This window comes from Rhynchophorus ferrugineus, unplaced genomic scaffold, assembly GCF_030347505.1.
Source record: "Rhynchophorus ferrugineus isolate W39M unplaced genomic scaffold, kcgeb_rfMv2 rfM6, whole genome shotgun sequence".
Lineage (NCBI taxonomy): Eukaryota > Metazoa > Arthropoda > Insecta > Coleoptera > Curculionidae > Rhynchophorus > Rhynchophorus ferrugineus.
This window is the reverse complement of record NW_027472585.1, coordinates 8,934,382-8,950,740: the sequence shown is the minus strand read 5'-3', so window position 1 is coordinate 8,950,740 and position 16,359 is coordinate 8,934,382. Positions and strand designations below refer to the sequence as shown.

At 32.4% G+C, this 16,359-nt stretch overlaps 1 protein-coding gene across 8 annotated transcripts in view; it reads right to left on the bottom strand.

Moving 5' to 3' along the window:
* The window catches only part of trc (Serine/threonine-protein kinase tricornered), a 253,736-nt gene that overhangs the window by 14,597 nt on the left and 222,780 nt on the right, over positions 1–16,359 (bottom strand). For all 8 annotated transcript variants that reach the window (XM_076408904.1, XM_076408907.1, XM_076408899.1 and 5 more), the window contains one exon: positions 2,127–2,262. In XM_076408904.1, coding sequence (XP_076265019.1) covers positions 2,127–2,251 — 125 coding nt within the window. In that variant the 5' untranslated portion in view covers positions 2,252–2,262. The remainder of the gene's footprint in view (positions 1–2,126; positions 2,263–16,359) is intronic.

The following is a 16,359-nucleotide window of genomic DNA, read 5'->3' as shown; positions in this document are numbered from 1 at the left end:
ATACGTAAATAAAGGTTATCTACTGAATAATAATGATTCAGTGTAGCTTAATGTTACAGCTAGTGCAGTAACGGTTATATTTAAATAAAACAAAGGCTTACTAAACATGCAAAACACATTATTATAAGAACACAGTTCATGAAAGGTGTTTTGTTCCTTCAGTAATTCGAAATTACATAATGGACTGTAATACAATTAATTATTTTATAAATGACTGATAGATCATCCTCACAATATCGTGAAGAATTCCAATAATCAGAGATAAAATCTCGATCATAGATAAGGACAACAATATCGATTGGAATCTCAAATTGGATCAAGTTCCAGAGAATTAAAGGATCTGGTCGTGGCAACAAAGAGAAACAAAATAATTGAAGTAAACCATTACAATTACAGTTTCAGCCTTTAAATAGTAGATGAATGACGCTAAACATTTTTTTTAGAGAATAACATACTAGAAATTATCCGGAAAGCATACGTAATTTCAGATATATTTTTATAAGGTTATTAAGGTCCAAAGCCGAATCAAAATAAAAAAAATATATTATATACTTATTCATCTTGAGGTTTTTGGCTTTTCTTGGGATGAAAAATTCAACAATTTGTGCAGTTTGTCACCTTTAATTAGTCAGACTAATGATTAATGCTGCGCAAACTTTTGCTTAAAACAATCATCTGATCATCATCAATTAAATTGGCGAGCTAGTTATTGGCGTAACTAGGATAATTTTTCCATTTATACAATCACAATTATAAATAATTACAAACAGAAATTTACAATCAGCACGGTTTGAATCTTGGACTATCGCAGCAGTTGGAGGACCATTCTGTCACCTTAACCACTGTGCTAACCAAGTATATCATTTTAAATATCAAATATTACGACTGCGAACTAATTTTGAGTCAAAACCGACTGAATATGGTTCACAAAGAAAGCCGCAGTTGACTGAAAAAGGTTCAAAAAAACAACTACGAATAAATGGAAAGTTCAAGCAAATATGCTATATTCACCAGATGTTATCCCTTCTGATTATTACTTGTTGTGATCTATGCGGTCTGATTTGGCTGTAAAGTACTTTCATTTTTATAAATTTACATGAAAATCAATAAAATTTTGAATAACTTCAAAAGATGTTTTGTCAGTAAGAAAGTTAAAAGTTACTGAAAAATGAGAAAAAGTGTTGGAATAGAACAAAATACAAAATAATAATTTAAACATATAGTAAAGGTTTGAATTAAAAAAAATCTTCTACATTCATAGTCTTTATTATATTTCGAAATGATCAATCAAACACTTGTGATCTGTCAACAACCAGTGACACATACCATCTTAAGAGTTGTTTGAATATACTAGTTCTAATATACATTCAGTTTTATAATAGTAATATCAGGTTGATCAGCAGTTGATTTTAATATTTGATCTTTCATAAGGACGTAACCAAAATTAAAAATGACAAAATAAAATTTAATTTAAAAACAGGAAGATATGCGTACATCGTAAGTTAGGGGTGTCGGCCACCGAGAAAAAATATCGATATTTCGATATTTTTAATAAATCCTTACAATTTAGTACCAAAATATACTAATCCTTTAAAATCAAATGGTAAAACACACTAGAATTAAATACCAATTTTAAAGGCTTAATAGAAATAATTAAATGGTTTTTTATAATGTTTAAGAAATATATTTAATTTTTTTGAAAAAATGTCCACCTTACGAAAAATCGTCAGACTATTCTCCACAGCTTCACAAAACCATCGTAACTTAAAATCTGTCATATAAAGAATTATTTTGCAGACCTTCCAGACCTACTACAATGAATTTGATTGTACTTTGATCAAAAGAAAAAGAATCAGCATAATAATAGATATTTAGATATTTTCTAACAAAAATCTCGCTTTTACTCAATCACGAATACCTTTAGGTTAGCTTTCTAGAGTCCAGTTTCACCAGGACCACACGCTAATAGCATTATTTTTCTATCGAGTGTCGAGACCGGTGAGTAATGGTTCAGATCTACGTCAATACCTTTCACAAACAAAAGCCGGATTAAGGAAAAATCCGCCCACTGCGCGATTCAAACAAAAAGATTAAAAATAAAAACGGTGCAAAAGCAAATGCGTTACCTTTGTTTTCGCTCGACATGTTGGGCTATGAGATTAGTGTAGTAGTTTTCTAGGGTGACCTTGGCCTTGGTGGCTTTGTCCAGGGTGTGGACGCTGAAACGGATTGTGTTCTCCGTTGCGGTCATATCCAAGACCCCTGAAAATAAATAATCTATTAGTATATATGTCATATCGTATGTAATAAAACTAGCATCATATCGAATACTTCGGGTTGGTTGCATACATAAAATAAGTATTCAATTATATTGGATAACTCTTTCCTGTTAAGTACGAGGGTTGCTATTTATATTTAAAGCCCAATGATTTATTAGATAGAAATATTCTTCATAATGATGACTGTATTTCTGCATGCACTTGAACCAATCTTCTTAACATATTTTCTATTCTGAGATATCTCCAAAACATGGTTTTCTCAGGCACCGAAACACTCAAGAAACAACTTGGAACTGCTTTTTGTAATTGTAGCAATGTGACGGGGGGGTTTGGGGAGCAATGAGATATTATCCAGTTAAAAATATGTTTTCGTTCTCAATTAAATAGCTCGGTTAGTACAGTACATTTTAAAATTTAACAGCGTTTATTGGACTACCACAAAACAAAATCAATCCAAATTTATATTTGACGAAAAATAGCACTTCTTAGAATAGCATATCTTCAGAATGTGATCGAGGTAGGTTTGATCAGATATATCTGATATACTCGTAACCTAAGAGCCTAAATTTAAATATGTTTCCCTATAGGTGTTCCATTTAACGATATAATTCTTGTTATAATTATTTCTATAGTAACTTTTACGACACAATTATAATATACAACATATTACAAGGGCATCCATCAAGAGCTGGCCGATAAGCTGGAACTCATCTAAAAACGCATTGAGACCGTGTTCTTAGACCAAGAGGTCAACCTTAACATACCAGACGTTACCATATAATAGTGGTTGATTAGAAAGATCCCATATAATAATAATATACAACTACAGTGGCTATAACAAATAAAATATGCACTGCCTGTCTTAACTGTCATCTTAAGAATAGGTTTATTTGCCAAAAAAACTTCTGATGAATATTATTAAATATTTGTACATACTCTTGATAATATCTTCCATTATCCTCTAGAAAAATTTCCTATCTTCCTGTTAACATGGCGATACCGATATTGAAAGAAAGATACTGAATAATACAGTAATAACTGACTGACAATAATAACTATTTTATGTAGATAAATGCTAAAACCATCAATTTCACAGTTTACATTTACTTTGATCAATAGATATCGCTGATCAAAATACATGCAAGTAACTAATAATAAGCTGGGTCTGGAACGCAGAAAGCGATTTTGCTTGAGAAGTCCATGTTTTCTTTTGAAGGAGTGAGAAAGTCTGGTTAAATCTATAATAATAATTATTATTATTATTATATAACACCAAACAGTATCTCAATGTACTAAATTTGAAAATATTTACAATGCACATATATAGAATATAAACAAATAATCAAGACTGTGTGGCTTTGAATTTATTGTATATTTTTTACATACGGCACTGTATGTTCTTTAAAGTTAAATAATTCTGTTACATTTTATCTGTTACGAGATCACCTGTTACATTCCTAACAGTATGTAACAGGAGTTACTTCATCAATATGAAAATAAATTATCTCAGCCTTGAAATGTTTTCAATGTTACGTAAACAAATGTGTCGCATAAAAAATAAGGCCGAGAAGGGAAGAGAGAAAAAGGAAATAGAAACGTTTCCAACAAAGACGACGTCCCATCGAAATTCCGGTAAGATTTTCGGTGAGCATCTGAAATGAATAACACGAAACAATTTCCTCGATCGGGTTGCCCACGTTAAACTTTTGCCGCCAGCCCCAAGGCTGATAAAATATCACGGTTTTGAAAATGTCAGATATTAGGTAACGATAAACTACACGGTTTTCTTCGATTTAAAATGGATAACTACGTAGATTATTCTCATGTTTAATGTGCTTTTTTTTACTATTTTACTTGTAATGATTTACTTTTACTTTGTTCACTAAGGTTATATTTAACTCAAACGAACTTGGTTGACCAACATGTATGGGGTTAATTTCTCAGAATGATGAAGCCCCCAAAAATACGGTTTAAAAGGCAGTGGAATTGGATTCGTTGTTTCTGAAAATGAGTACGTGTGATTTTTCATGTAGGCCTCTCAAGTCATCCGTGTATTTCCAGCTGTTCAAAGTCGACACGTCACGTATATTTTTTATTATTTGGAAGAAAATTAATATAATACAGTAATAATAATTTTTATTTCTGTAGCACTACTAACTTGAGGCTTTATTGGAAGTATCTTTCATCGATAGCAGATACTTTTTCCCATCTTTCAGGCAATTTACGGCTTCCATCTCGAAAGGACGTTTTATCTTTTGAAGCTATCCACGAATCGACCCATTTTCGATATCTTCATAAGAAGTGAAGCGGTGCTCAAATAAGTTACAACTCATGTGTCGGAACAAGTAGTAATCGGAAGAAGCAAGGTCTGGAGAATACGACCGGTGGAGTACCACTTGCTAGTTTAATATTTCCAAGTGGGTTTTCATCGGTTTTGCAACTTGTTGTCGAGCGTCGTCATGTTGAAGAACAACATTGTGGCAAAATCACCATTTTTAAAATTTTAAAACCAGTATTCACATATTGATATCAATGAAGTATGGTTGACATAAGCTTCACACACCATTCAATGATTTTTAGTCGCCTTTTCTTTAAATTTTCTGAAAAAAAAAATGTTCACACATCGACAATTGTTTTTTATAACAACTTTATTAGATACGCTTAGTACAATACTCTTAATTTATAATTAATTTATTACTACTTTTCCTATGTACTTGGATTAACTCACAAGCAAGACGAGTGTGAGAAAATGCATCAATATGTATTCCTCAATTATAAAATTATAATAACTTATAGTTATAGTTTATACTAAAGGTATACAGTTTATATAACTTCGTATGGTTTTGTTCGCTTCAATCTCCTGACATCCTGCGCGCTGTCCAGCAGTTGTATTGCTTCCAGGTTAGTATGATTTAGTAATCTTCTTTCGTGTTTCAAGGCGAAATCTTGGATAACTTCGCAAATCCATTTGATTTCCAGGTCATCGTACAGTTCTTCGTTGGTTACGTAGCGATAGGCATTGGTAATCAATCGAAGTAACCCCATAGGTCCAAACTGGCTTTATAATTGTATTATAGATCAACCTCTTTGATTTTAGATCAAGTTGAGAGTATCTTCCGACTAACCAGTATAGTTGTTTTATTTTGGTTCTAATGTGTTTTGCTTTTTGTCTAACGTGATGTTACATAGACAAATGACATGCTGAAAGGAGAAGCATGTCAGTGAAGCTTCAACATAAAGCTTGTTACGAATGTGCCCGATGCGATTTAATACACAGTAACTATTGTAAACTCATTGTAAACTATTGTAAATCCTTTAAATTAATTTATAGGCCAATAGAATACCAAAAATATTAATCACCAATAATTAAGTCAGCATAAAGCGCACACATTGTGTAAATTGAGGCAAGAAACACCATCTGGTTTTGAAAGATTGTAGATTAACCAAGAAATATTTAGTAGAAATATATATTATCCCAATATGAACAATATTTCAGTTGAAATTTCGAATGTTAGAAATGTGTTCAAACAATACACTATCTGGTTCATTAAGACAATGTAACCTTTCACGTTTCAGAAAAACATAGCAAAAATCAACGAATTGTTGTTCAAAAAATTAAATTGTTGTAGCGTTTATCCTATTAACCAGATTTATCTCTTTTTGGCTTTTGACTTTTCGCATATCTTGAGAGTTTATAAGTGGAAAACAATTTTTTACACTTTCATTCATAATTTTTTTATAATAAATTATATTTCACGCGACAAAATCAAATTATAAACCACAAACCCATCATTATTCACTTGTATTATCATCACCATCAGCTTTTTAGGCCCTTTAACGGCTGTAACTTTGTTTACAAAATTATAATATGCATACTCGAGGAACGCATACAGGCAGTATTGGCAGACGTACTCTTGTGTGACTTTTTCCTGTTCTTGAGAATGAAAAAAAATTAAAAGTACTTCAACAAGCTCTGAAAGAGTACGGTAGTTCTAGCAAAACACATATTTTTAAGGAATTTGGGCGCTTTAAACTTAGATCACGCTCATTCTCACCTGAGAAAGCTCAAAGAACTTTAGCAACCAGATGAAATACTATTTGGTCCAAGAGCCTTTATCGTTCCACACCTTCTATATTAGATAGAAGTGGTCCTGTGTGACTTTTTCCTGTTCTCGAGAATAAAAACAAATTAAAAGAGAGATATCAGAGTTGGGGGTACCAGAAATGCTTGAAATATTGCGGAAAATACTTGACAAGTGTATCATCGCATTTCATGGAGAATTATTTTCAAATACAAGTTTCCTATAATAAAGTTTTGTAGTCACGGTGTTTAAAACAACAAGATAGTCCTACTGTGAAAGTCGTGCATTCGGATCCTGTCAATATCCTTTATGTTTATGAATATGTTGTCTATAGGCAACAGTCTAGTATTGTTTCCACTAGCCAGTCAGTAGGCTTAGTGCAGAAGACTGTGGATGAAAAAATCTATTTTTACGTTGAAATTTAAATTTTAAGTAAAACCAAAGGAATAATAATTGCAATTTTCTCGAAAGCATAAAATAAATGAACACGTAAAATACCCGGTGTTTTATCGAAATTTTTTTGGAGTATCATTAAATTGCCCTTTTCGATTGTCGGCACGCAATCTGTCGGAAAAAAAGGAACGAATAAAACTTTCATTAGTTCGGCCACATTATGTTTAGCGTTTTCGGTTTGCCCCCACGCGTGAACGTTCTATTCATAGGTTTTCCGATGTGATCGCGTGTCAGCCACGACGACCCCTTTGACTTCTCGACTCCCCCCGAGATTACCCCGCTGTTATCATGGTCGTTTTTTCCTCGACCTTGGTCGGTTATTAACGGATGAGAAGCGACCTTGAACGGACACGTCAATCGTTCTAATCGGGGACGACAATGAATCGTACAAATGAACCAATGAATTGACCGCCCGTCTATTAAACTTTAATTGGTGGCCAACATGATTTGGCTCTTTGTAGGTTTTAGAGATTGATCGCAAAGCAAGCAATGCCTCTTGTTAGTGTTCAATTAAATTGCATATATGTTGTATCGTAATTTATTATTAGTCAAAAACCACATTGCTTTTTTATTACTGTAGTAGTGACTGTAACTACATTTTCATTAATTCAGTAATAAATAATTCTGAAAAATGCAGATTTAATTAAGTTTTTATTATTTCGCCGCAATGCAAAGTTAACATGAAAAGATTTGGAGCTATTAAGTTGAATTTGCCAATCTTTAGTCCATTTGTAGATTTTTTTGACTGCCACTTTTTTACTTTTTCTACTGTCCTAGGCAGAGACATATCGTTTGCCATAATAATTGTGCCGTCAGCAAAGGTTCCAAGTAGTGTTTCTTTTGTTGTTGCAATGTCAGCAGTGTAGAGCAGATACAGAAGTCCTAAGACGCTACCTTGTGGAACTCCAGCCGAAATAGTTTTAAATGCCATTTCGCGTGAGACTCTAAATTTTCTTCCGAAAAGATATGACTCCAGCAGTTTACAATAGTTACGCGGTAACAATTTGCTCATCTTACACATGAATCACAAACCCGGTCAAAAGCTTGTGAGACATGCAGGAATATTGCAGGGAAGTATTTCTTTTCCTCAAACGCTTTTTCAATAGCCGCAGTTACTCTGTGCATTTGATCGATTGTTGAGTGGTGATTTCGAAAACCAAACTGATTAAAAAATTGGAGTATATAGGAATAGTATTTTGTTAACAGAATCAGAGTTAACAGCAAGGTTGTCATTATACAGATTTTCGTACCATCCATGAGGGCTACTGACTAGTGTGATTGAGCATTTCCATTATTTTAAACGGAGGGTCCTTAGTGGGTCTAAATCATAGACACATTTTCACGCAACCTTTTGTTTACTTGGAATAATAGTTATTATTCCAAGTTCCAAGTAGTTATATATTTAAAACTTCTCGGTATACAGCATTCTTCGTTCGTTTTTCTCGTTGAAAAACGATCAGATCATCAGGTGAAATGACTTGTGATGCCATCATGAACATAAAAATTGACCATGAGAAAAACAAATCATTTTATAGATCTACAAGAGTCACTTTCACAACTCAGCCCTTGAGCTTTGAAGTCATTTCTTTTTAATTCTCAAGTCTTTTTAATTGCCATCATGAACTTAACTCAAACTGCATAGTGTGAATATACTAATACAGTTACAAATTGCTATTGTATTTGTTCGGAATCCTTGGTATCTTCAAACCACTGTAATTAACGAAATATGTTGGACTTGAGTTTCAAGATCACGTTTTTGTCCATTCCATATGAATATCTAGTTTGAAAATGTTAAAATATATTATTTAAAATGCCATATCAAAATTATCCTAGTGTTAGTATAAAATAGTTCAATTAGTTAGTAAATCAATCCATTAGTAATACTTGTATACTGGAAACATGACATATAAACAAAACACTCCGTATATTACCAATGTGTAGTGACCGATAACTTTCCGGTACATAACCGTACATGGCCGACATTTATCATGGCATTAATTTGGGTTGGAACAGCCACGTCACTGCCAAAAAATAAAACAGAACAAAAGTTCAGTTTAGCCGCGGGAAAGTTCAGGATAGACGTCGAAAAGCGACCCAATAAAATGTTGCTACATGTTCCAGGTCGGGTTAAGGACTGCCCTGTTTTTTCTTCTTCGGTTATTTTTGTTTTCGGAAGAGCAATTTTGTTTTTGGTAAGCAGGCCGGAGTGTTTTCTTTGTTCGGTCAGTGCCGGAGATCCGCAATACCCGCAAGAAGAAACGGACAATGACACGAATTTTTATATCTTATCTACTGTACATCCATATCAGGTTATCAGTATCTATACTTAGTTAGTTTAATTGAATTCATTCATTAAATAATTTGTTTTAGAGATTCGATTTTATTCATCATTACCTATACTTAACAACTCTTTTCTATATTATTTAAAACTGGAAACCCACCTGATCTGATTTATATATATCTAGTATAAAACTATTAACATTTATATTTAATGCTATGCTACGAATTAATTACTTCCCTAGTATCTGGAAAGTAGCTAAAATATTAATGATTCTTAAACCAGGAAAAATACCAGAAGATGTGACCTCCTACCGACCTATAAGTTTATTACCGATAATCGAAAGTTTTCGAGAAATTACACATAAAAAAGCTAAACTATATAATAGAAAAGAGAAAAATTATTCCAGAACATCAGTTTGGCTTTCGCAATAAGCATGGGACTATAGAACAAGTGCATAGACTTGTAAACAAAATAAACGCTGACCTAAATGCCAAAAGATATAGTTCGGCTGCTTTTCTAGACATATCTCAGGCTTTGACAAAGTATGGCAAACGGGATTGCAGGTTAAAACAAAGAAACTTCTCCCTCATCCGGACTATCAGTTACTAAAATCGTATCTCACGGATAAGACATTTTATTGTAAGTCAAGGCGATGAACATACCGAATTAAATAAATCCCATATATTCAGGAGTTCCGCAAGGTAGTGTACTGGGTCCAGTACTGTATCTTCTGTATACGGCTGATTTACCCACCACAAAAATAACTACTGTGGCAACATATGCAAACGATACAGCAATCTTAGCATTCCATGAAGATCCAGTCACAGCATCAATAAACCTACAAACCCACCTGGAGTAAATACAATTATGGTTGAACACATGGCGCATTAATTACCCTGCGTAGAAGAACATGTCCACCAGTGAATATCAATCATCGTCAACTACCCCAAGCGGAGCATGTTAAATATCTTGGTATGCACTTGGATCGACGCCTAACCTGGAAGAAGCACATACTCTCTAAACGGAAACAACTAGGACTAAAATTACATCAAATGTATTGGCTTATCGGACGCAAATCCAAGTTATCATTAGATAACAAGGTATTGTTGTATCACTAACTGAGATACATTATTATCTCTAATGGAAGATATCGGTGGGCTGTAGGAAAATACGGATACCCCAATGGGCCAAAAGGATTAGAACCGAAGAAAATGCCATGGCTATGGGAAGAACCGTGGGAAAATCGGACAAATAACGTCGAAAACACCAAGATATGGACAGACGCTAGTGCCAAGAAAGGAAAAGCAGGCATATGAATAGTGATACGGACAGGAACAGACGCCCAGGAAGAGATAAGTCTTAGAATAAAAGACGAATCGAGCTCCAGAGTGGCAGAATTCGTGGCGGTACAGAAAGCCATAGAACTGGTACGGGACAGAAGCCTCCCGGGACCAATCACCATTCGAACGGACAGTAGAATGTCCATATGGTGGGCTGAGTACGCAAACACACGGAATAAGGACATAATGCAAATCAAAACAACCTTGCTAGATTTGCAGAAAAGCGGTAGTGAAATATCGCTAACACGGTGCCGGAGATTGAGAGAAGCCACTGTAAAGGAAGAAATAGGACTGAAAAACCACGGATTGATCAGCACCAGAACCATCAATAGAATCAAAGAAGGAGAAGTAAAAAGAAGGTGGCAAATTCATTGGGAGCAATCCATTAAAGGAAGAACCCTTTACAAATACTGCCAACAAGTAGGGACAGGAAACACAGGACTGAGTAGGAAGACTGTGCAACTGATGACAGGCTACGGAAATATGCAAGCCTACCTGCACAGATTTAAACTCAAGGAGACTGATGGACTCTGCGAGTGTCGCACAGGTCCAGAAGACACGACGCATATATTGGAGACATGCGAAATTAGGAAAAGGGTAGAGGCCCGAAACAGGCATCGGACAGCCGACGGGAACTACCAGATAAGGAACGCAGAGGGAATAGTCAACAAGAAAACCGTCACAAGGATCAACGCTTAGTCCGAAACGGTAATTGACTATGAGGGAAGGGATACCCAGGATGGCAGCCAAGTGGAGTCGAATGCTGGCGCGCCAGAAAGCGGCCAGCTAGAGATCAGGGAGAGAACACAATAGGGAATTAGCGAACACAAAACGCAATAACGTCGCGACGGTACTGAACGGTACTCGGAGACCCGTCCGTGAATAGTTTCCGAGACTTACGTAGGAAAGACCAGCTCAGAGCTTTAACAAGCACCAGAGCCATAGACAAATGGTCTACATATCAAATGGAAGATATCAAAATATATAAACAATTAATAGCTATATATCATTAGGTGCACTTATAAACACATAAAAACATATTACGCAAATTTATAGCTTTCATTTACAATAACAATTAGGCCGATTAGAACGTAGTACGAACAGCTGGTCTCAATTAACACTATCCTCAGTCATTAATCATAGCCCTATTTTGATATATTGTGAACAAAAAAACTAGCTTGAGTTGTTTGGTAGACTAAACTGTTAATGAACCCGTAGCTTAAAGTCATTCTCGTCATAAAATGTACTGATTTCATGGTCCTTTAATATTAAGTTCAACTAAATTTAGGTTAAAGTAAACTAAACTAAAATTATCGAGAACAGACGTCCTAGACGTCCGAAATAAGAAGTCGTACACCTAAAAGAAGTAACGTCCCACTTTCGGCTGTCTGATTCATCAACGGTCCTCCATTTCTATTTCCTACACATCGGCTTTTGTTGTTATCTTCTTCCTTTTGGTCGTACAATATTTCAATCGGTCCCAGTTAGTTATTGGACGTGTTTTAGTCGCGTCGAAGAAAACAGGATTATTTATGAGCAAAACTCGTGCCGCGTGTGAACCCGATGTTCTAAAAATAATTCACGCTATTGCGAAACCGCGGATTCTCTCTCTCTCTCTCTCTCTCTCTTTATATATATGGGACCAATAATATGTGAGTGTCTCTGAATGTTCTGGAGTATGTGAACTTCAGAAATTAAAACTCGTTAAGTACTATGAGAGCCTTGTCAGTTCAATGTCTAGATTACAAAGTTTATTAACATACGACCTGATGATAGCAAACATGTAACATGTTTACCTAAAACAATATAGTTAATGAGAAAATAGAACAGTAAAAAATTAATATACTTAGACAGTAAATTAATTTTCGAAGAAAATACTATAAAACAAAAGTAAGTGCAGAATGTAATGTTAAAAGTTTAAAAGTTATAAAATCCAAACAGCATTAGATTTATTTATAGTGGGAATATTAGCTGCCAAATTTATAACAAATCCTTTTCAAAGACATCACAAATAAGAATCAGCATATGCCAAAATTTCACTCCCAAATAACAACTGGAGATTTCAAAACGATAAAAAGGAGTAGAAAAGGTAATTATTCTGATAAAATAGAACAGTAAAAAATTAATATACTTAGACAGTAAATTAATTTTCGAAGAAAATACTATAAAACAAAAGTAAGTGCAGAATGTAATGTTAACAGTTTAAAAGTTATAAAATCCAAACAGCATTAGATTTATTTATAGTGGGAATATTAGCTGCCAAATTTATAACAAATCCTTTTCAAAGACATCACAAATAAGAATCAGCATATGCCAAAATTTCACCCCGAAATAACAACTGGAGATTTCAAAACGATAAAAAGGAGTAGAAAAGGTAATTATTCTGATAAAATAGAACAGTAAAAAATTAATATACTTAGACAGTAAATTAATTTTCGAAGAAAATACTATAAAACAAAAGTAAGTGCAGAATGTAATGTTAAAAGTTTAAAAGTTATAAAATCCAAACAGCATTAGATTTATTTATAGTGGGAATATTAGCTGCCAAATTTATAACAAATCCTTTTCAAAGACATCACAAATAAGAATCAGCATATGCCAAAATTTCACCCCGAAATAACAACTGGAGATTTCAAAACGATAAAAAGGAGTAGAAAAGGTAATTATTCTGATAAAATAGAACAGTAAAAAATTAATATACTTAGACAGTAAATTAATTTTCGAAGAAAATACTATAAAACAAAAGTAAGTGCAGAATGTAATGTTAAAAGTTTAAAAGTTATAAAATCCAAACAGCATTAGATTTATTTATAGTGGGAATATTAGCTGCCAAATTTATAACAAATCCCTTTCAAAGACATCACAAATAAGAATCAGCATATGCCAAAATTTCACCCCGAAATAACAACTGGAGATTTCAAAACGATAAAAAGGAGTAGAAAAGGTAATTATTCTGATAAAATAGAACAGTAAAAAATTAATATACTTAGACAGTAAATTAATTTTCGAAGAAAGTACTATAAAACAAAAGTAAGTGCAGAATGTAATGTTAAAAGTTTAAAAGTTATAAAATCCAAACAGCATTAGATTTATTTATAGTGGGAATATTAGCTGCCAAATTCATAATAAATCCTTTTCAAAGACATTACAAATAAGAATCAGCATATGCCAAAATTTCACTCCCAAATAACAACTGGAGATTTCAAAACGATAAAAAGGAGTAGAAAAGGTAATTATTCTGATAAAATAGAACAGTAAAAAATTAATATACTTAGACAGTAAATTAATTTTCGAAGAAAATACTATAAAACAAAAGTAAGTGCAGAATGTAATGTTAAAAGTTTAAAAGTTATAAAATCCAAACAGCATTAGATTTATTTATAGTGGGAATATTAGCTGCCAAATTCATAATAAATCCTTTTCAAAGACATTACAAATAAGAATCAGCATATGCCAAAATTTCACTCCCAAATAACAACTGGAGATTTCAAAACGATAAAAAGGAGTAGAAAAGGTAATTATTCTGATAAAATAGAACAGTAAAAAATTAATATACTTAGACAGTAAATTAATTTTCGAAGAAAATACTATAAAACAAAAGTAAGTGCAGAATGTAATGTTAAAAGTTTAAAAGTTATAAAATCCAAACAGCATTAGATTTATTTATAGTGGGAATATTAGCTGCCAAATTCATAATAAATCCTTTTCAAAGACATTACAAATAAGAATCAGCATATGCCAAAATTTCACTCCCAAATAACAACTGGAGATTTCAAAACGATAAAAAGGAGTAGAAAAGGTAATTATTCTGATAAAATAGAACAGTAAAAAATTAATATACTTAGACAGTAAATTAATTTTCGAAGAAAATACTATAAAACAAAAGTAAGTGCAGAATGTAATGTTAAAAGTTTAAAAGTTATAAAATCCAAACAGCATTAGATTTATTTATAGTGGGAATATTAGCTGCCAAATTTATAACAAATCCTTTTCAAAGACATCACAAATAAGAATCAGCATATGCCAAAATTTCAACCCCAAGTAACAACTGGAGATTTCAAAACGATAAAAAGGAGTAGAAAAGGTAATTATTCTGATAAAATAGAACAGTAAAAAATTAATATACTTAGACAGTAAATTAATTTTCGAAGAAAATACTATAAAACAAAAGTAAGTGCAGAATGTAATGTTAAAAGTTTAAAAGTTATAAAATCCAAACAGCATTAGATTTATTTATAGTGGGAATATTAGCTGCCAAATTCATAATAAATCCTTTTCAAAGACATCACAAATAAGAATCAGCATATGCCAAAATTTCACTCCCAAATAACAACTGGAGATTTCAAAACGATAAAAAGGAGTAGAAAAGGTAATTATTCTGATAAAATAGAACAGTAAAAAATTAATATACTTAGACAGTAAATTAATTTTCGAAGAAAATACTATAAAACAAAAGTAAGTGCAGAATGTAATGTTAACAGTTTAAAAGTTATAAAATCCAAACAGCATTAGATTTATTTATAGTGGGAATATTAGCTGCCAAATTTATAATAAATCCTTTTCAAAGACATCACAAATAAGAATCAGCATATGCCAAAATTTCACTCCCAAATAACAACTGGAGATTTCAAAACGATAAAAAGGAGTAGAAAAGGTAATTATTCTGATAAAATAGAACAGTAAAAAATTAATATACTTAGACAGTAAATTAATTTTCGAAGAAAATACTATAAAACAAAAGTAAGTGCAGAATGTAATGTTAAAAGTTTAAAAGTTATAAAATCCAAACAGCATTAGATTTATTTATAGTAAAGACATCACAAATAAGAATCAGCATATGCCAAAATTTCACTCCCAAATAACAACTGGAGATTTCAAAACGATAAAAAGGAGTAGAAAAGGTAATTATTCTGATAAAATAGAACAGTAAAAAATTAATATACTTAGACAGTAAATTAATTTTCGAAGAAAATACTATAAAACAAAAGTAAGTGCAGAATGTAATGTTAAAAGTTTAAAAGTTATAAAATCCAAACAGCATTAGATTTATTTATAGTGGGAATATTAGCTGCCAAATTTATAACAAATCCTTTTCAAAGAAATCAAAAATAAGAATCAGCATATGCCAAAATTTCACCCCGAAATAACAACTGGATATTTCAAAACGATAAAAAGGAGTAGAAAAGGTAATTATTCTTGTTGTTCAATTAATAAACATTGTAAAGGCTTTGAGAGAAATAATATACAATTGTACTAAAATACTAAAGTTATATAATATTACTTTTATACACATTTTGTTACTCTAGGGACTCTAGGGATCATATTTCATCCTATTATTGTAATATATGTATATTTATCGAATTATCGAATATTTTAGTAAATTTTCATGTATAATGCTGCTGGTGGATTGTTTGTTTTGTTTTGACTATGTTGGCTGGATTTGATTTAAATGGAGTTCATGTTAATTGTTTAAATACGTAAATTAATTTAATGATGGCGTTTTTATAAAAATAGACATATATTAATTATATTGTTATTATTTTATTTAAATGTTTAAATATTTCATATAAAATGTGTTATTTGAAATAACCTGTGTTCTATAAAGTACACATGGTCGGTACTCGGTTAATTTCGGCAGATTTCGCGTCATTATGCGACGTTGCCATTTACTGGTGAGCTGGTGAGATCTGTTCTACGACTGACTTGTTTATATCTTATATAAAACATATATTCCTTCCTATTAACTTATTTTCTGATTATTCAATATCGGTCAGTCTATTTTTACAAAGACAGACAAAAATACTCACACAGTTTTAGAAATTCTTAAAAGATGTATCGTTTTCGACGTCAACTATGATACCAATGTTTTTGTGAGAATGGGAAAAGTAATCACTGGCTATAAGGATATTTGGTATGCTGAATAA